This window comes from Sinohyriopsis cumingii, chromosome 5 (assembly GCF_028554795.1).
Source record: "Sinohyriopsis cumingii isolate HCF-2022 chromosome 5, ASM2855479v2, whole genome shotgun sequence".
Lineage (NCBI taxonomy): Eukaryota > Metazoa > Mollusca > Bivalvia > Unionida > Unionidae > Sinohyriopsis > Sinohyriopsis cumingii.
This window is the reverse complement of record NC_142965.1, coordinates 108735908-108757389: the sequence shown is the minus strand read 5'-3', so window position 1 is coordinate 108757389 and position 21482 is coordinate 108735908. Positions and strand designations below refer to the sequence as shown.

Below are 21482 nucleotides of genomic sequence, written 5' to 3'. Positions count from 1 at the left end.
TTCTTCTTCTACTTTGTATTTATTGACATAACACCCCTCCTCTGCAAAGCCACATTGAAAACATTTTTTGGGTCCAGAGTATGTACTTTTTTTGGGTGATGATTCAGGCTAAAATTGAAATTAATGTAGGTGTTATTTCCCTGTCTACCATCAACTCACAATCATAAATGTTTCTTTAATGCAGGAGATGGACTATAATGGTCCCCCTCTTATACGGCCACCCCTTCTGCACCAGGAAAGTGGCATTACAGATGGGTGGCATTTCCAGATGGCAGAGGGAGTAATTTTTTTTGGAAAATAAATGAATTAAACAAAGTATGAAAGCTACATAATTCAAAGCATTAAATATTTTCATAAAAAAGTGACATTAACTATTAAAAGGTTCTACTTGATATAATAATAGACTTATAACAACTGAATGTACATTAAGAGTTCTTATTCTTGACATACGTGTGATATGCAAGCAGGTATTGTTGTCATGCACATTGCAAAACCATTCAAAAACATCATTTAAATCTTAGTACATATATAATTCTCTTTCCGCCTGCTTCATTTTCCCAGTGCTGCTGAATAAGCTCCTTATCGTTTACGACGATTTTTATTAGAGTCTTTGCAACTAAAAATTGTTTTGAGTCTTTTCTACATAAAACTGTTCGGCAAGTCCCCCCTTCGCACCTCACCAGATGTCGTAGAGTAGAATAACAGACTTTCTTCTAAAATAATATATCTCTCTTTATGTGATGACATGTTAATATTTGGTAATGATTTGTTCGGATGTTGCTAACAGTATGCGTTTAATTATGCAGATAAAAACTTTTGTAGAGTGGACGAAATGTCTTCTTTGTAAAGGAAATGATAATGTCTGGTCATGTGATTTTTCGGTCTTTGTCTGGTACCCAGTTTTGTTCAAGGTCAAGGTTAATTTCTCTGTGTGTGTGTATATGTTACAGTGTTTCCCTTTACCCTCATTTGCACTTCAGAGACCACCAAATTTTTAATTTGACCCCCAGTTTTGATACCAAAGTTTGTTTTTTACTCAGTCTGACCCTCAGTTTTGACAAAGAGATTTTTGAGTCTCAGTCTTGCACCCCTAGGTGATACACTGATGTTACTGCACAAAATCTATTTTTAGCCTATGTTGACAATGTTATGATCTTGACAGTTTCGTCTGGTAATCATCAAATAACTCGACAGATGTGTGAAGCCCAAACTATCATTACATTGTTAAGCCTATTTCCTGTAAACGTTGGCTTTTATAGATAATGATACAATATTAATCTTACTGTTACATGTACTTTAGTCAACACTTCTTGCAGCAACGGAAACTTGACATTTGGAGACACGTATCGATGATAGAGATTATCTGATTACTTACCTTATGTCATGATATGAATTAATTACTGGTTCTGGACACATTTGAAGAAAATAAAAGTGGCCACTCATGAGGGGAACATTTTACAATTTTATCTTTATGTTGGCCGCTGGTTGTGTTAGAGGGGTGGCCTTTCTCGAGGGGTACTTTTGAATACAAACATATTGGTACCAAGGAATTCTGGCCGTAAGAAGCGGGTAGCCGCTGGTCGGGGGGGGGGGGCTGTTCAAAAGGGAGACTAATGTATACGTAAAGAAGGACAGAAAATTAATTACCTGTTCAGTTACAACACTCAAAAAAAACCAACTAAGCATTCATCAATGGTATGAAAGAGTTGCAACAATTACTCATCCCTGTTATCATTTTACTCAACACAGTACATTTCTCCACAACTTACACTGTTACTGAAAACCCACAGGTACCCAATTTAATCTTGATACTAAAAATGGGTATCATGAAAATTATACTTTCATATCATGAAAATTATACTTTCACTAAAGACATCAAGTTTAAAACCTTTCTAATATATGGCCTCTTAAATATATATATATATATATATATATATATATATATATATATATATATATATATATATATATATATATATATATATATATATATATATATATATATATATATATATATATATATATATATATATATATATATAATTAAACAAGGTATATTACTCAAAGTTGGAGTTAAGATTCTACATTGAAATTAAGAGATGGAGACAGGCTGGACCCAGATAAGCTTTATTTTTTTTTAAAATGGGCAGCTTTATTAGCAAACGTCATACCAAAGCATTGATGCCAGCAGATTTATCCATAAGTTTCAAATTACTTTTCGCAAATGTCAGTAACTTGTATCTGAGACATAATTCAAACCATTCCCACAATTTCCATAAACGTTTGTATTTAGTGAAACATTAATGTAAAACCTCTATTTCAAGAAATCTACCTAGGGCACTTATGAGAGGGTAGATTGCTGATTGGCCAAAATAATTGGAACATTATTTCCAGTTTGACCAATCAGCTGTTCTCTCGATACAAGGCCCTTTACAATGGCATGCAATTTGCGAAAGCCTGTGGGAACTGGCAAAGATGCCTAAAATAATAATTTATAATGTAAGTTTGCAAGAATTTCTTGTTAAATGTAATTACACTCATATAAATATCTGCTAGCATCTTCACTCTGGCATAGTAATGTATAAAAAAAAGACCAAGTCTTGAAAATATCGTTGATCTGGGGCTAGTGTAGCACTGACCAGACCAAATGATACAGTCTACCTCCAATATTTCTTCCAGAAGTGATATGTTCACAAACCAAATTACACAAGCATGTGGCCAATTTAATTTAACTAAATTTAGATACATGATTCCATTTGATTAATATGAGAAAAAAATTTGTTAGCTTTGATATTACCCTTATTCTATACCATGTTCTTCATCAACTTGCTGTATTTTAAGTCATTCTTCAAGAATGCCTTATGATAAAATAGAAACAGCGATGTTGTAAACAATGCCAGAATTCAGAATCGTTAAGTGATTGCCATGCAAGTCGGAATTTGAATGTTAGGTGATTTAGCTGGTTTAAAATTGTTCACTTGTAAAATAGTTAAAGCTGCACAGTTCACATTTAGCATTGTTTCTTTCTTTTACAAAAAGCTGCCAAGCTTTCTAGGTAAACAAATAAACATTCTATCACCAATGTTTTGCTTGAATATTTTTAAACAAAGGTTTCTTTTTCAAATATTCAGATATTCATTTCATATCTAAAATAAACTGTGCTGTTGTGCAATATAGGGGATTTCAGGCAATACACATTCAACCTTTTCTTGACCAGTTATTATTTAACAGAAGTGTACCATACTGCTATTTTATGCGTGTAGAATTTTATAAAATCTTTAGATTAGTGTATGAGCTTCCAAATGTTTATAAGACCCAAGTCACACAAAACTTATACCTGGAAATTAACATTATTGATCTGTGCACTAAAAGTTTTTTAAAAAAATACTACAACTTACAAAACTGACTGAAACAGTTTCCCATTATTCAATTGTTCTTCTGAGACCACCAAATGTTCAATTTCACCACAGTTTTGATACCAGAGTTTTCTTTTTTTATTCAGTCTATCCACAAGTTATGATACCAAGGGGAATTTATACTTCCAATTATACACTGTGAAAATGTGTTTGTTTTGGTTATAGAACATGACTTCTTCATAAAGATATTTTTGTTTAGGCTCTAGTAACATTTTTTGTTTTGTTGATTAGCGTATTGCTAGATATCTGGATAAAATCACCACAAATTTTCAAATGAAACGGTCCAATCAAAATCAGACTGGTTAATCACTTGGCCCCTCCCTCAAGACATTGGAGGAATCAAAGTACTGATCCAGCTCCCTATTGTAAACCTATGAAAAAATGATGATATTACAAAATTCAATAAGTTTAAATTTTGGAATGCTCATGATCAAACCTATATTCATCAGATATATCCTTTATGCAAGCTTCTTGACAGAGAAAACCCAAGCTTTCAAAGATATATGACTACCATTTCTGAGGATAGTTACATGGTTACATGTTATGTATATCACACTTTTCTTAAAAGCATGAAACACCAGTCACTGTCCATGATTCTTTGCAGCTTCATTTATCCAGCTTATTTCTCATGTTCAATGCAACAGTACAGGTAATCCCTGAGATACTTAAGAGTTAAGTACCAAGGATCTCTAATTATGTCGATTTATATCAAGTTAGGTTTTACTAGACTAAATATGGCTCTGACATCATGGTGATGGTTAATTTTAAGAAAACACAATAGAGATCATTAAGATTATGAAAAAATTTAACAGAAATGATTTACATGTGTACACGAGAGGAGAAGCAGAACTACATACTGTGGGTGCACTTCATTTGAAGATCCAAAAAAGTCGGTGCACATTTTTATGGTTCATTACATGTCTGTGATTACATGTCTGTGAGAGTTTACATACGTTGGAATTAATGTAACCTGTGCTCAAAATATTGCCATCCAATCTTTGTGTCCCATATTATCATGACAGTACCTATTAGACTATTTTTGCCAAAGGATTACTTGAGCTTATTTAAACTACATTTGCTCTTCACTGAGGTGTCATGAAAGGGGGTCTCGTTAACTACCAATCACTCCCAAGTGTTAATTTTCCATGTACAAAGCAGCATGACAGAATGTTTGTTGCCTGATGCTGAACAGTTTAAATAAAAACCAGGACAAAGAAGCTGATTTCATGCAAAGATGCCCTGTACCAAACAAGATATCAAACAATTCACTTTCATATTCATGTTTCATGGCAATTATATAGCTATTAGTTACATGTTTGTTTTGTGTTTTCAAGTTCAGAAGTAAGACCAAGGAACCAGTCCACAATGGAGTTGGGGGAGATCCAAGGGCCAACTCAAGTTGCATATACAGCTTGGCCTTTTCATGCCAAGAAAGTGTCTATAGGGATATGTGGTGGAAATCTCAAAAGTTTATAATCTGCAACACTGAGAAGGCAAGCAGACTGAGGAATCAATGTTACTGTACAAGTTTATTCCCCTTGTCATACCAATTAGTGGTAAGTATATAAACTTTTGGGTGGAGCTATGAACAGTTTCTATGGGGCCAGTGCTGGTTACATGAACGACTTTATCATTTTATAGTCAGAAAGTGTGCATGTATGGACAGAGTTAGTGCCAAAGAATGAAAAATGACCAAGGGGCAAAAAAAGTTCTGTACAGTTATGGAGTATTCCAAAGATAAAAGACTTCATTGCAAAAGCAAATTAAATTTCATCATAACAAAATCTGAGGTGACCTCTGACCTCCCCCACCACTCCATTTTGGTTTGAATTTTTTAAATATCTTTAATTCTCAAAACTGCATAAAGCGATGATTCTTGAATGTTGAAATAACTCAGAAATCTAGGCTACCTTTACAATTTTGTCTCAGATCACTTGCAACAGTACAGTAGTCCCCCTCTTGAATGGCCCCCCCCCGACCAGTGGCCATCCGCTCCTTACAGCCAGAATCCGTTGGCACCGACGAGTTTGTGTTTAAAAGTATCCCTCACGAAATGCCACCCAGCTAACGCAAACAGCTGCCAGCATATTAGTGCAATAATATAAAATTTACCCCTCCCAAGCGGCCGCATTTTTATTTTTGTATGTATCCAGAACCAGTATTTTAAGTGTGTTAAGTAATCCGATTTCTGTTTCCCGATGTCAGGTTTTCGTTACTGAAAGAAGTGTTGACTAAAGTAGATGTACCACTAAGGTTAATATTATATCATTTACGCCTCACGGGAAACCACATTTATTCCATAAAGCTGAGAAAGACTCAAATTTTAATCCATACAAAAGGGTAAGTACATGTAATCCAATTAGCCTTACTGCTATGTTATCATAAGATGTCCGGTTTAGTCACTTCGATAATTGTTAAAATTACAATTATTGAACTGTAGTAACAGCTGAGAAGTGGCAGCATCGATGTACAATACACAAGTCAGCAGGAAAATGGTTTGATAACCTTTATGGCTTCCCTCAGTAAGATGTTCACTTTGATAATTAATAATAATAATAATGAGGACTTTGTATAGCACCTAATCTTTAGAAGCTCTAAGTGCTTTATAACATTAGACAACACCTATAAGATAAGAAACATAATAATATTATTACAAAAACAAACAACATGAAATTAGAAAAACATTAAAAAATAAAAAACATGCTGAGAATATTTCAGGTAGGAAACATTATTAGGTCTTTAAGTTTGTCCTTGCAGTCAAATTAAGTGAGTTTTGAGATCCCTCTTGAATGTAATCACTGTGTCTTTGTGTCTAAGTTCAGTGGGCAATTCATTCCACGTTGCTGGGCCCTGGTATGCAAAAGAACGCTGTCCATATGATATTTTAATGAAAATATTATGTTTTAGAATTAAATGTACTTGTGATTTTCTTCATATGTATTTACTATTCACATTTGTCATCCCCCTCTAGAAAGGCCACTTCCCTGCTGCAGTAGGGGTGGCCTTATAAGAGGGGGACTGCTGTATATGTAATCTCAATGTAGTGGTTTCTCTCTCAAAATAAGTATATAGTGAGAGCCACAAACATTTTTGAAAGTTCTGATTAGGATTTTGTTTTTACAAATGGTTATTTTAAAATAATGGACAGTGTTTGCCACTTAGAATGGTGCCAATATAACTCTGGAAAATCCATGCTTATGTTTCTTGGAAAACCATATCGCAAAACTTTTCAATCCTTTAAGTGACTGATAAAGAAAGGCTGCACTGTTACTCAATTTTCTACAGGCTCATTATTTCCCTTAATGTTGTTTAAAATAAAGCAATGGACCCCTAACCCATCTATGAGGTCAGAGCTGTTTTCCACAAAACCTACAACAACTTGATAAATTTTATGGTGAGATAAACAATCAGGAAATAAAAGGAATGAATTATACAGAGCTATACAAGAGCTGTTTATTCGTTCTGCGGATCTCATAGTTAACAACGAGTACTGTAATGCTTTCTCCACCAACTGACCATTCAAGACCATTCTTTTAACGAGAAAATGGACATCACAACGGCACATATTCAGGACACTCAGACCTTGGACACAACAGAACTTTGTAAATGTCCTTAACATATAGCTTGGAAGTCAAAGTTTTAAAATTAGTTTGCTTATGATCAAAGTTAGCAATATTATCTCTTTCTTATTAACTGTGAAATGACATGAGCACAACTTCAAATTTTGTTTATTGTTTTTTCAAATACTATCAACGTTTTTATATAGCTTTAATATCTATTCATGGCATCAAACTCTGCATCAAAGACAAGTTCATCATATGCTAAAAAACTTTAATCCTTTCTAACTTTTAACACATCAACCCCTGGAGCTTTTTGTCATTTTCACCTGAAAATAGAGTAGGAAACACATTTTGAAAGCTATTTCTGAATAGATCTGAAAACACCAAATCCCCAGTGATCTTTCAATAACATACTGCCTAGTTGTGTTAAAAACATCATTTTTCATTGGCTATTTGACTCGCACATGAGCAGAAGGGTCAAAGTTGTAGTTCTTTTTTTTCTTCCTAAACGGAACCATTATTTTTGTATGGAGACCACTCTTTATTCCAAATGCCCATCTTATCCTACGTTTTGCAAAGGCTCATCTGTCTGTTTGCAGTTTATACCGGTTTGCCTTTGATCTGAGACCAAAAAGTCTAAACTCCGGACACAAAATGGGATTCCGACCACAGGCGAATTTTGGGTAGAAAAATGTTGGGTCCAAAATATGAGGTTTTTATCTGTATTTTGTAGTGCAACTAGATATTCCAGATTATTTGGTATCATTGTAGAGCTACATCTGTCTACCTTTCTATAATACCACCAACTTTAGTGTATCATGCATGACCATGACGCTACAGAGCTCGGCAGTAGGCTACTACCTCCTGCCCCATTAAGTCGTCGCTAGGGGTTAATGTATTAAAACTTTTGGCAAGAAAAATATTTGAATTATTTACATGATTCATGAATTTTTATTAAAATGAACTCAGAAGATTCTGTTTCTCATATTATAACACAAATGGATGTCTTAATGGTTACAAAAACTCATTGTCAAATGAATAAAACCACAGGCAGATGCTTCCAGTGAAATACTTCTCATTTTACTAGATGACATGATGCTACAAAATTGTAACAAACAAAAAAAACCCGCAATGTTATCAAAATTATCATGTGGAAAAAATACAATAAAAGTTCATGTAGCCCATAACTGATTGTCAACATGTTTTTAAAACTATAAAAATTCATGGAGGTGAAAATGTGTTAAATAGATGTAGACAGATCTTTTTTCATTTCCCTGAAATCTATATACCACCTTCTCACTAGTTCAACAATATGGATATAGGTGTACTTAGAAGTCCTACCAGGTTTGTAATACAAGCTCATCACTGTGATCTAGTGCAGCCTGGAATCTTAACATATCAGTTGAAAGATAAAACATAAAGGCACAAAACCCCACACAAGCAGGATGATACTAAGAAGCACAAGTTACAGGCACCTTCCATATTTATCTAGAAATTCTGTATCAAAAGTTAGTACATTACTGGCAATATTAGCAAGCATGAGGAGTGGCTATGTATATAGTGAGGAACAGCATTTAAAATGAACATCTGTCTGTTGGTCTGGAGCCAGACAGTTTTTCATTCAGTTGTCAAACAAACTGAAGTAGCTTGTCTTTGTGTAAATCAGCTCCCATATATGTATTGAGACTGATGGATGGTTTGGGTCTGATATCACCAACATGTATTCATTAAACTGTGAAACTGGTGCAGACAACTCTGTCTACAACTCGTCAGTGTACATGTTAGACACTTGCGAGTACTACTCATCTCTTGTACAGTCAGTTGAAGGGTCCTTTCAGTGATATATACAGAATATTTCAAGACCAAATCCTATGTTTTGGGACTCTGTAAATCCACAAAGAATAGCACAACTCTACTACCTGTCAGCTTTTCATGACTGTATCCTGTTGTTCCATCAGATTCAGCAGCCAATCAGATGCAACTTTGCAATTATTGTTTTTTTTTTTTTAGTTATGTTATTTACAATTCATGGACTGGTCTTGTCACTGTCTTGTGCATATGTGAAACAAGCATCTATATGTAATATGTAAGAACATTTCAAACTACCTGTTATAGAGTATCTCTCATTCAGTTCATTTAACACATAATTACATGATTATACTAAACAAACCAATAAAAAAATAATGGCGGATAATATATGTCTAGTCCCATGACCCAAGCATGTGAAACTTTCAAATGAGCAAAAGTGGCATCTAACTGGTTTCTGGATCTGATAACAGCTGGATGTAGCCATGACATTTTAAATATTGACAGGGGTATGATTGTGTTATTCCACATGGATTAACAAGTTGTCAAATAAAGGATTTGCTCCCTAAGCATTCTATACAAATGCCGAAAGGACCTTTTAACCAGTCGCAACACAAGAGCCATGAAGAAGATCATTAAGTGTTTAAATATACACTGATGTGTTGTGGACATATTGTCTGCACAAATTTTACAATTAAATGAAGAAGTAACAAGAGGCCCAAACTGTAATTCAGTATCAGTACAGGTCTGGCAGCTGATATATCAGATTAGTCCTTGTGGCTAGCTCAAAATATCACAAGCTCATGAAAAATAACTACAGAACTAGTAAATGTTTGGGAGGACCAGGAAGATGTTAAAGTGCTTGCTTTCTGGGCCAGAGAAAAATTTACAGATATTGGAGAACACTCTAGGATACCAAATTATCCATGATCATGTTAAACCCACAAGACTAAAAATCTTGTTAGAAACAAAATTTCATACAGTAAGGAAGGGCAGCCTTTTCAATGTAAATAGATGAAACAGCACACTAAATAATAAAAATTCCCTTTCCAAAGGATGTGGGACAATGTTCCTCAATTTAATGAGAGTAGAATACAGATGGAAATATTCCTAGTCTTGAAGCCTATGACATGTTAAAAATGTTAAAAACATTAACAGTCAGACCAAACCAGACAAAGGCACCATATCAAATTGCAATCAGCCTTGTAGTTCTTGTGGAACAAGAACGCTTGTGAAATGTCCAGCCTTGATGCTTCTTGATCTAAAATGAAAACATGAAATCGGATAGGGCAAAACAATGTTCACCCACCAATCGAAGGTCCAATCCAGAGTACTTAACAGCGAGATATAAACTTCAAAGATAATCAAAACAAAAAGCAAGTGTAATGATGTGGTGACCCAGCATAGCAATATGGAACATGACATTTTTCTACAATTAAGATTTGCAAATTTGCAAGATTTTGAGCAATATCTTCAAAAAGATCGACTTTAAACTGTGTCAGTTAGTCTAGATGCCTGGGTTACACTTTGGCAGGCAAATGGGTGTGGGGTGGGTGGGTGGCAACACTGGGAGAAAAGAGAGAAGAGGGGAGTGAAAGAAAGGGGAAATCTGCTCAATTTTGTACTCTATTTACTATTTCAGGACTGAACTGCAAAATGTGGGAAATCTGCATGATTGGCAAGTATCTATATTGGTGATTGGGATCCAGTTATGTAGAGTTTTGGATCAAATTTTCGATCCCAGGCCTCCCTTTAAAAAAGCTTGCCTATGGAATTCTTTATTCCTGAGCAAACCATTACATATTTAGGTGCAGATGAGAGGGCTTTGCTATCTCTCCAATATCTCAGATCCTCCCCCACTAGCCATTTCAAGCCCATGATGAAGAAATCTATGCAGTGGTATTATATTTCAGTGAGTTACCTATCAGCAATGCTGTTCAATGTACCGTGTTTCTATACCAATCACATTTAAAAGTCAAAAAGATTTCTAACTGTTGCAACACTGAGAATTCTTTAAGAGGCTGATTGCCCACTCCCACACCCAACAATCATCTGTGATTTAAGCCAAGTTATGATGCCACTTCCTTAACATTGCTCACCTCACTGGAAAGAATATTTACATATAGGATTGCAAAAAGCACCAAAATCCTGATTTAGGAAAAAGTATAATTCACACTTGGCAAGCACTTTTAATGGAGAAAATCCTATTGCAAGACAAGGCATAATTTCTACTCTGCATGTACTTTGTGGGGACTAAATCTTGTGTTTTTTTGTTTGCATTAAGTGGCCATGGCTGTTGCTTGAAATACCTTCTTCCCTATTTACAAAGCAAGAGTTGCAAGAGGAACTATGGTGGTCTTCTGAAATGTATTCTGCATATTGCAACTACTGTTCTTTGTTAATGCACAGTGATCAAACCTGGATCTCAATCAAAAACAGCAAACAACACATTTATTTAAGAAATTTGATATATACAAAATTACTTAAAATGGCCTTGCATAAATATATATATATATATATATATATATATATATATATATATATATATATATATATATATATATATATATATATATATAAATATATATATATATATATATATATATATATATATATATATATATATATATATATATATATATATATATATATATATATATATATATATATATATATATATATATATATATATATATATATATATATATATATATATATATATTGTAATTAAAGCATATATGCAACAAAATAGAGAGCAACTAAGTACAGATCATGAGGTTTGCAAAATGTGTTTGGGAGTCTTGACTTCGCAAGTGGGAGGATTTTCGGTAAGCCAATTTGTAGCACGCAAATAGACAAAAATTACAGCTACTGAACAAAAAAAATTCATTTTTTTCAAAATTAAAAATTTATCTCATCACATCAGTCCTTTCACACTAACTTATTTACTATTCATACTCCCTTGTATGTACCACAAGGATTTTTAGCTTCTCTAAGGAGATCATTATTTGGATTTTATTTGTGGCAGTTCTCTTTGTTTTGAAGTCAGCCTGAATTTTCCCCAAACTGGAAAATGTACATTCAGTGTCCGCAATGGAATGTGCTAATGTTAATACAAGTCCACCAGGAAGTTTAACTGTTTCCTGCATGTGGGCAGATTCAAGCTGCTGATTGCCTGCCAGAACTTACCAAGATTGGTGCTATATGGGTCGAATTTGTAAAGTACCTCTTAAATTGACTATAGGAAAGCCAGAATGCAACATGCATGACTCTTTGAAGTTGATTATAACCAACTAAATTCTAGTTTTTATCCATTATTGAAATTTTGGTGGATATTTCAGTTCTTTAAATTTTTGCATTGGAGATCATTCATGCTTACAAATATACAAACGTTAATACTGTTACTAAACAAACCTGTTTATATCACATAAGCCTTTTAGCAATGTTTGTTCCAATTACAGCTCTCCCTCGTAATAACACAGTAGTCAGGGTCAATTATTGCAGATTGTGTTATTCTGAGAACCATCATAAGAATATTGCAATATACAAAACCAAGGTACAGCAAGCACTATTAACATTTTTCTTAAATAATGGAAATGGCATTTTTCAAAAGGAAATGAAGATACAAGACAAAGTTTCAGCGTTTTCTTTCAACCGTTATTGATATATTCTGATATGATTTTGGTCATGGGGTCCACATTATGTGTGCGTGTGCAGTGCTCAAAAACTCTTGACAGCCTGATGCATGGGGCCCCGATAATTTCAGATCAGGCCCATCCCGTATTCCACTAGAGGTACCCATCAGGCTTATCGACATAAATAAAATAAATTTGCATGAGAAGACTTTTGATCACACTAATTAAATGCGGAAAAGTATTTTGAAGATGCTGACATATCTGACATAACATGGTGCAATCTGATTAAAATCAGATCACCTCTGTCCTACTTGAAGTAGAGACGTGATTTTAATCAAATTGTAACATAATTTTGTACTCCCAACCCCAATGACATGGTCGTGTTTCGAGAAAATATAATTTTCAGTAATCTTCATAAATAGAAGAAAAAAACACTTTCAGAACATGCAGCATGTATAAATAGCAAACTGTCAAGAGTGGAGCTGATGTTAAACTATCCTTTGGGTAGTTTATATAACAGCAATTACAATGCAGAGAAGTCAGGCATAAACCTCCATTTCACATATTACAAAACTGGCTGACAACAGCTAGTGAGATGTATTTGAACAATGCAGTGGGCAAGCCCACTGTGCTAATTTGCATAGGTATGATCAGGATGTGGAACAAACCAAAATAGGTAAATCAAAGTGATGTTTGATGTGAGTGGAGAACAAAAGCTATTTCATACCACTGCTGCGCATGAAAATGTTTAAGCCATTTGTATTATAGAATTATGACAAGTTTGAACAATGGCAAATCTTTGGATTTAACTGCAAAGCATGATCATTTAAATTGTGAGAATAGTGTTCAAGTGTTTCATTTATGAGACCAATTTAGGAAGCAATTAGCTGTCGACAAAGACCACGAAAAGAAATAAGTTTCAGAACTCCTGGACGACAAAGTTTTATTAGTGAAGCAGAACAGCAACAACAACAAAAAGTTAAAAAAAGGGGGTGGGGATTGCAATAAATTCTTTGGAAATAGTGCAAAATATAACGAGATATATCAGCTTTATTCTTACCAGGACCATCCAGTCTCTTGGGAGTGTAGTGATGAACACTAATGACAATGCATTACTTTCAAACCCTCAAATTAAAGTCACCAGCCCTGGGCCTGCGTCTAAAAATAGTTTTCTTTGAACACTGGTGTGTGTGTATGTGGGTGTTTTGGATTTTTAATATAGCTTTAAAAAAAATTCAGTCATATCGCTGTAATGTCTGCAGTGTGGCAGTTTATAGTGATGTGTAGCACTGGTACATCATGTGGCAGACATGTAGCATCATGTCCTAGCCAGTCACATTATCCTGACACCAGGCCAATCAGTCCTAACACTAAACTCTTAATGCTGAGCTCCGAGAAAGGCAGCTGTTAGTACCATTTTTATAAGTCTTTGGTATGACTTAGCTGGGGATCAAACCCGTGTCTTCCCGTATTTATAGGTTGTCTTCATTCACTGGCTGTTCAAATGTCAATAGTGAAGTTGACCAGACCCACCAAGGTGGAGTTGCCATCAGCATGTATTTGGCATTCATGATACAGCCTTAATGTAGTTCAGGTCCTACTTGGTCAACAGGACACAAATTGTATCTGCAAATGGAATACACTCCAGCCCAGTTGATCTATGTTGTGGTGTTCCACAGAGGTCTGTTTCTGGACCTGTTCTCTTCATTCTGTACACTCAGTTGCTCAAGTGTCATAGATCATCATCCAGTGTCTCACCAATTGTACGCTGATGACACCCAAATATACAAATCTAGCCACCCAAGTGAAGTTGATGCTATAATTCAAGGTGTAGAGAGGTGTATTTCTGATGTGAAATCATGGATGACATGTAACAAGCTGCAGATGAATGATGATAAAACTAAGGCCAAATCTGATCACAACACAAAGACTTTCTCATTCACATCCTTTACCTCAAACAATAAATATCAGCAACACCAACATTAAATTCACACAATCAGTATGAAACCTAGGTGTTACTCAGGACAGTACTCTCACATTGCACCATCATGTCATGAACATATGCAAGGCTGCATATCTTGAGCTGAGATGCATCAGATCAATTCGCAAATATCTTTCAGTTGATGCCACTAAAACACTTGTGTGTTCATTAGTACTTTCAAGACTGGACTATTGTAACTCAACTCTGTCTGGTTCATCTCAATATCTGCTCCAGAAACTTCAAAACGTTCAAAACACAGCTGCTCGAATCATACTTAGAGTACCACGATCAGAGCACCCCCCCCTGCTGCTCTGTATCCTACACTGGCTATCCATTTGATCCAGAATCAAACATAAAAGTTGTTCTCTTTGCAACATTTCACTGTCAGACTCTAGTCCAACATACCTATCCGATCTCACCCATGTGTATATGCCAGCAAGATACTTACACTCCTCTTCTGACAATCGTATAATCATTATTCCCACTATGAAAACAAAGTCATATGGACAGCGTTCGTTTTGCATACCAGGGCCCAGCAACATGGAATGAATTGCCCACTGAACTTAGACACAAAGACACAGTGATCACATTCAACAGGGCTCTCAAAACTCACTTATTTCGACTGCAAGAACAAACTTAAAGACCTAATAATGTTTCCTACCTGAAATATTCGCAGCATGTTTTTTATTTTTTAATGTTTTTCTAATTTCATGGTGTTTGTTTTTGTAATCATAGCATTATTTTTTTTATCTTATAGGTGTTGTCTATTCTAATGTTGTAGAGCGCTTAGAGCTTCTAAAGATTAGGTGCTATACATAGTCCTCATTATTATTATTATGCCTGCTGAGGCACCATGTTGATTTGTTGGTATTAATCCCTCCACAGTGGAGTGAAAGTGAAGTAGAAGTACTCATAAAATCACACCACAATCCATAAAATTGCATCATCAATTACTTTTTGATTACTTCATGATTGAGACAGTGGCTTAATAGTGGTAGAAACTTACATCGCTGTCAATTTAGATAATGTCTTCATTCCAGATGCGAACCAATCACATGACAAGGTGCCCCTTGCTAATGCAGTCGGCAATTTGATGTGTTCGAAGCCCATCCAAGTGCGAAGATACTAATCAAATTGAAAAACAATGGAATCACTCCTTTATTTGAGCCTGCCTCATGTATAAACCAACTTCATCCACTAGACTTTACTTTAAGGCTTTATCAATCAAGCAAATTCATGCTTTATGGATAACTGCAGCTCGTGCAAACATGCGTGAAACATCAGACCTAATAAGCCATGACTCTGAGATTGCAAGACTTGCTTAATTTATTAACCTTAGGATTATTTACCCAACTAACATTTGTGTGTACCAGCAGATGTTGATTCAGTGGTTTTATCCAAATATCAGTGAAGTGTGGGCTTAAATACTCAGCAGTAATCATTGCACATACCTAATGTATCATTAGTCATTTTGCTTCAACCCAGAGTTTTAGTACTTTAAAATCATGCTGTTATTTGGCATTAGGCACGTATGGATAAAATGGGATGTGATTTCAGGAAGATTTAAAAGGGTTACAAAATAACAAGTCAAAGCTAATTTTCTTTTTAACCCATAAAAAAGAAAAAGAATAATAAAGTATACTGCTGAAATGGTCATGTATGTATGTGGTAGTGGTATGGTCATTTCCACAAAATGGCTTAAATAAATATGTTCGGATTGACAGAAATGCGAAAAAGTTTAAAAGCAGCCAAATACCAGTATTACTGAAAATGAAATAAGAATAATAAATGACAATAGAATGTGACAATTATATTTAACTACCGATCCTTCATTAAAGCAAAACTGTTGCCATAAAATTTAAATCCTCTGAAAGCACACCTTAGTATAACAAGATTAAAGATAAAACAATGTTAAAATTCCGTCATATGTATATGAAATAAAAAGTTATGATAACAAATGTCAAATCCTTAAACCGTATTTCTGTCTTACACAATAGCATCTGACATGCACAACAATAATCTTTTCAACTGTCACGACAACATTGCACCTCGAGCAAGAGATAACAGGTTTCCCCGCAAGTTGTTGTCCAATGTCCCAAAAATCTTGACCCTGTACATGCCCAACTGCACACTATTTTTTGGGTCCATCCACACATGTTGGCAGTAGCAGTGACCGAAGTTGCTGCGTACTATAAAAATTGTGTTTGTGATCTGGAATTTTAACGTAGCTTTAAATATCTTTTGGTTATATCATTATGATGTCTGCATTGAGTTGCTTATAGTGCTCTCAAGCATTGGGGCTTCTTGCAGCAGACATGTCTAACTTAGTCACATTATCCTGAAAACAGGCCAACTAGTTCTACCTCTTGATGCTGTGTTCATAGCGAGGCAGTGGTGGGCACCATTTTTATAAGTCTTTGGTATGACTTGGTCTGGGTTCGAACCCGTGACATCCCACATCCGTAGCTGGCACTCTAACCACTTAGGTCATTGGAGCTGTGAGATGGCAATTAATATCCATTTTAAAAAAACACATTTGTCAATCAGAACATTCCAAGGTTTGTGGAAGACTGCTGAGTTGCAATTTCAAGACCTTGATAGCCACTGATGTAACATATTTTTAAGGTTGAAGGCAAACATACAGTGACGACTATTTAATTTATCTCAAGGATGAATTAATTAAGGCAAAATGGACAAAATTTACGCAAATCTATAATTTGTTACTTAATCAATTAATTATTAATTTGAAAAGAAAAGTGAATCAGAAATTAATTGGGGTTGTTGTTGTTGTTCTAGGGTTTAACGCCATTTTTCAGCACAAGATAGGCTATACATGGCGGTCAGTATAACTGTTGGAGGAAGAATCCTGGAAAACCTTGGGAAGAATCACTGACCCACAAGAAGCTACTGGCAGGCTTTCCCACATAACCATGTTAGCCTAGCCTTGGACTCGAACCCACGCAGACAGAGGTGAAATGGCAGTGATCCGGAATGGTTAGCGCTTTAGTCCACTCGGGGCCCCCAGAAATTAATGGGAATTATTTTTTAAAAATGCCACTATATAAAACGTGAATAATATGTAAATACCAAAGATAAATGAAGCTTGATCTGGAAGGGTAGTTTTCCACAGTGCAAATCATTTCAGTTTAACCAGATATTCAACCGGTCACTCAAGCATTTGATAAGTTTTATTACAAAATGTATATCTCTGAGGAAAATATGAAAGCACAGTGTAGTCTATGATGGCAAAACTGTCAAAGCAAATAAGACTTCTTTCAAGCACAAGTGCATTTAGCACCATCTACAAATTTCCATTATTTTTTGAAAATGCTGTGTGTCCCCCAAATTTGAAGGCGTTGTGACAGTCGCCAACGTCCTTGGTGCAACAATGAGTGGACACTGACACAGTATGCACTCTTTTTCATCCTTCAGGTAGTCCGCACAAGTTTGGTACGTGTGTCTGATACAAGACTGGCACAATGCCACCTTAGCTCTAAAACATGTTCTATACGAGGGATGCCACTCACCAACAGAATGTTGATGTTCTTAAGTTTGTGGCATTTTCGTTTGATTTATTTTACCAAGTATGAAGAACGTGCTGATTTATACAATATCTTCCATTCAGTAATTTTGACTGCAAGGCTACATTTACTGCGTTATCTGCCCTTTCATTACCCATAAGAAATTGATGTAGACATTACATGCAAAGAAAAATAGACAAGTAAGGAGTCTCTGTGTGTAATTTAGATTTTAAATGTAGCTTTAACAGTTTTTCTGTCATATTGCTACAATGTCTGCAGTGTGGCAGTTTATAGTGATGTCTAGCACTGAAGCATCATGCTGCAGACATGTGGCATCATGTCCCACCCAGTCACATTAACCTGACACCAGACCTAACACTAGCCTCTTAATGCTGAGCACCAAGTGAGGCAAATGCTAGTACCATTTTTATTAATCTTTGGTATTATTTGTCTGAGGTTTGAACCCGTGACCGCACACATCCGAGACAGATGTTCTAACCACTTAGGCCACTGCAGCGGTCGAAAGAGCCTGTACCATGATTTATATTGCATCACATTTATTATGCACCAGCATGTTTGCCATTTGTAATAGTTTGCTCTAATTATTGCCAGGAAATACAGTATTAATATGCCAGTAATTATCAAGAAGGATACCACAATTAACGACAGTTACATGGTGGCATAAGGTAGCCAAAAGTACCACTAACAATTGCTCTGAGTGATATTAGCAAAGGAACTTAACAGAATACACAGCCTGACTGGCAAAGTTTGGAAAGAAGTGACACTCCTGTTTACAACATATTTTTCTCAAAGTACATTGGTTTGATTTCTGTCTCAATAATATGCACAATGAAAAGATATCCAACATCATTTGTTTTGTCAAATGTGAGCATGCACTAATATGTCTCGATGGAAGCTCCATGTAGAGAAAAAAAAAACAAGTGCACGAATGAGCAGTGATTTGTTTATGGACTGGTTTCAAACGAAAGATGTTCCAGATATGTGCAAACATTAGGCAGATTAAACTTCCCATCAAGCATCACGATGAATTAGATCTGTAGTGAACAATCAGCTGGACGAAAGTTATGTGATGTCAACATTTTAATTATTCTACCAAGCACAACATCAATGCTGCAGCCCTTGGATCAAGAAATTTTAGAGGATGCTAAGAAATGCAAAAGAAAGCAGCTGATGAGACAGATTTGCTACAGGACAACACTTTCACTGTATGTACTTTTTCAAGCAAGTGACTCTCAAGGATGCAGCATACATATTCGCAGAGGCTTATGATAGGCAACTCCTGAGAGCATTGTAAAAATCATTTACAGCAATACTCAAAACTCGAGTAAACAACTGAATCTATCATGAAGTCAACGAAGTTCATGGTAGTGACAATGCATTTGTTGAGGTGATCAGCAAATTAAACATGTGACTAGGATCTTTTGACAACTCCAGATTTTGTCAATTCTCGAGACATTGAACTCAGTAAATCATACCCTATGGAGGATTTCAGTGATGATGATTTTGACTTCTGCATGCTGGCGAAAGTGAATGTGTATCAAATTCTGAAACATTAGAGCCCCTTAGGAAATGTGTTATGTGGTTAGCATGACAGGCAGATTAGATCCTATTCACCTGATAATGCTCAGTAAACACATGAACCAGGCTTTCCAGAAAAAACACAGTGGAACAAAACAAAAACACACTACAGACCTTTCTTAACAAGAAAGAACAACTTTGTGCTGGATGTGTAAGCTTGTGTGTCTTTCAACTTTATTCTGAAAAAATATTGTTTGTGTGTTGTATATCAAATAATAAAAAAATCATTACAAACTGCTGTATTTGTACTATGTGTAAGTTCGCATAGTAGGAAAATGCTTTGCTCCTTCGATATACACTATGGTCATGAATTTATTATTTAATTCAATTATCTTAATAATATATTTATCGCTTCCACTTTTGTTTTCCATTTAACCACGCCAAATGTCAATAAAGCTGATACATATATAGTAAAATGTACAATTATCTGATCCAATTAATCCAAATGAAGTATCATTCACAGTTTTACAGTTTGATCAAAATTTTATCATCTGGATAACCAGACAAAATCAAGTAAATGTATCTGCTTTCAATCAAGACTGAATACAAATAACATAGATCACGATCTGCCATCATATAATGTGCCAGCAGACCTGGATCTTTTTTGTTTCTTCCACGGATTAGTCCTAAGAAAATGAATAGACCCAGACCTGCCAGCATATTATAAGACAGAAGACCTCGATTAATGAAAAGTAAATCACTTTATGACCTTGCTGCAAAAGCTTTTAATTTCTGCATCCTGCATATAATTTATACCATTATGAAGATAATTTTATCAAAAGTGTTGCCAAATTTCAGTTTAAATGAAAGAATATAATGGAAAAAATAGCCAAATTACTTCAGGTAAATCCTTTTTAAAAGCACTCAGTCAAATATTGACCACGAGTTTCAAAGACACATAAACTGTAAAGGTTCTCACTGTCCATAGTAATGATTTGCCTATATCATGTAGGAAAATGGTAGCTGTTTGGTTCAGGTGATAATGAATTAATGGAGCCAAGAGCAGTAGCTAGTGCATAGATTAATAACTCAATTATCACAGGGGCCACGAGTGGCCAAGTGGTCTAAAGCGCTCTCAGTTAAAGATCACTGCCATCTCACCTCTGTCTGCGTGGGTTCGAGTCTCGGATTCGGCTAATGTGGGTATGTGAGAAAGCTTGCCAGTAGCTTCACATGGGTTGGTGGTTTTTTCCGGGGTTTTTCCAGGTTCTTCCTCCACCAATAATACTGGCCAACATGTATAGCCTATCGTGTGCTGAAAAATAGAGTTAAACCCTACACCATCAATCATCAAAATAGTAAATCTGAAACTAGGAGTTTCGATTTTGAATTATATAACCTCATTTTTTGAAATGATTCATTTTATTGCTGCCTTCTGCATTCAATTATTCCTAATCATAAACATTTGTCTCAAATTATACTCCAAACATAATCAAAATGAAGACATGTTTTATTAAAGACTTTAGTTTGTCATGAAATGATCATTTGCAACTGTAACAGTCTTTTGTCAATTATAGACAAGTAAATGTAATTAGACCTCAGTTCTTTTTAAATACTAATTACTGTTGACTGTTAGTCGGTATAATTGTAGAACTATGAATATAAAATACTGAGTTCAGATCAACGCAGAAAATTCTCACATCTTTTTAAAAATGTGTAAAATATTTTGGTTGGTAACTTCTTTCAGTGCATAATGCACAGAGAACTTGCATGTGACATCTTTCTGTGCTGATGCCAATTTCAGTAATAATAGATTTGTTTTAATACCACTTGACAAATGATGCAACTTATGCTTCCATGGCAAACTTGGTGATTTTGGCTGTTGTACCAGAGGAATTATAATTGGTGACATTCCATTTCTAAAGATATCAGTTTGAAATTCATGAATTCTGGGCACATACTTTATCCTGATGTCAATTTGATGACAAGTCAGATCTATACCTGATAAAAAATGCCAAATTGTA

The 21482-nt window shown here is 35.2% G+C and overlaps 1 protein-coding gene across 1 annotated transcript in view; it reads right to left on the bottom strand.

The window, feature by feature from the left end:
* Positions 1–3718: 3718 nt before the first annotated feature.
* LOC149799967 (fragile X messenger ribonucleoprotein 1-like) overlaps positions 3719–21482 on the bottom strand; it is a 38064-nt gene continuing 20300 nt past the window's right edge. The window contains exon 4 of the mRNA XM_089958322.1: positions 3719–3787. Coding sequence (XP_089814448.1) covers positions 3719–3787 — 69 coding nt within the window. The remainder of the gene's footprint in view (positions 3788–21482) is intronic.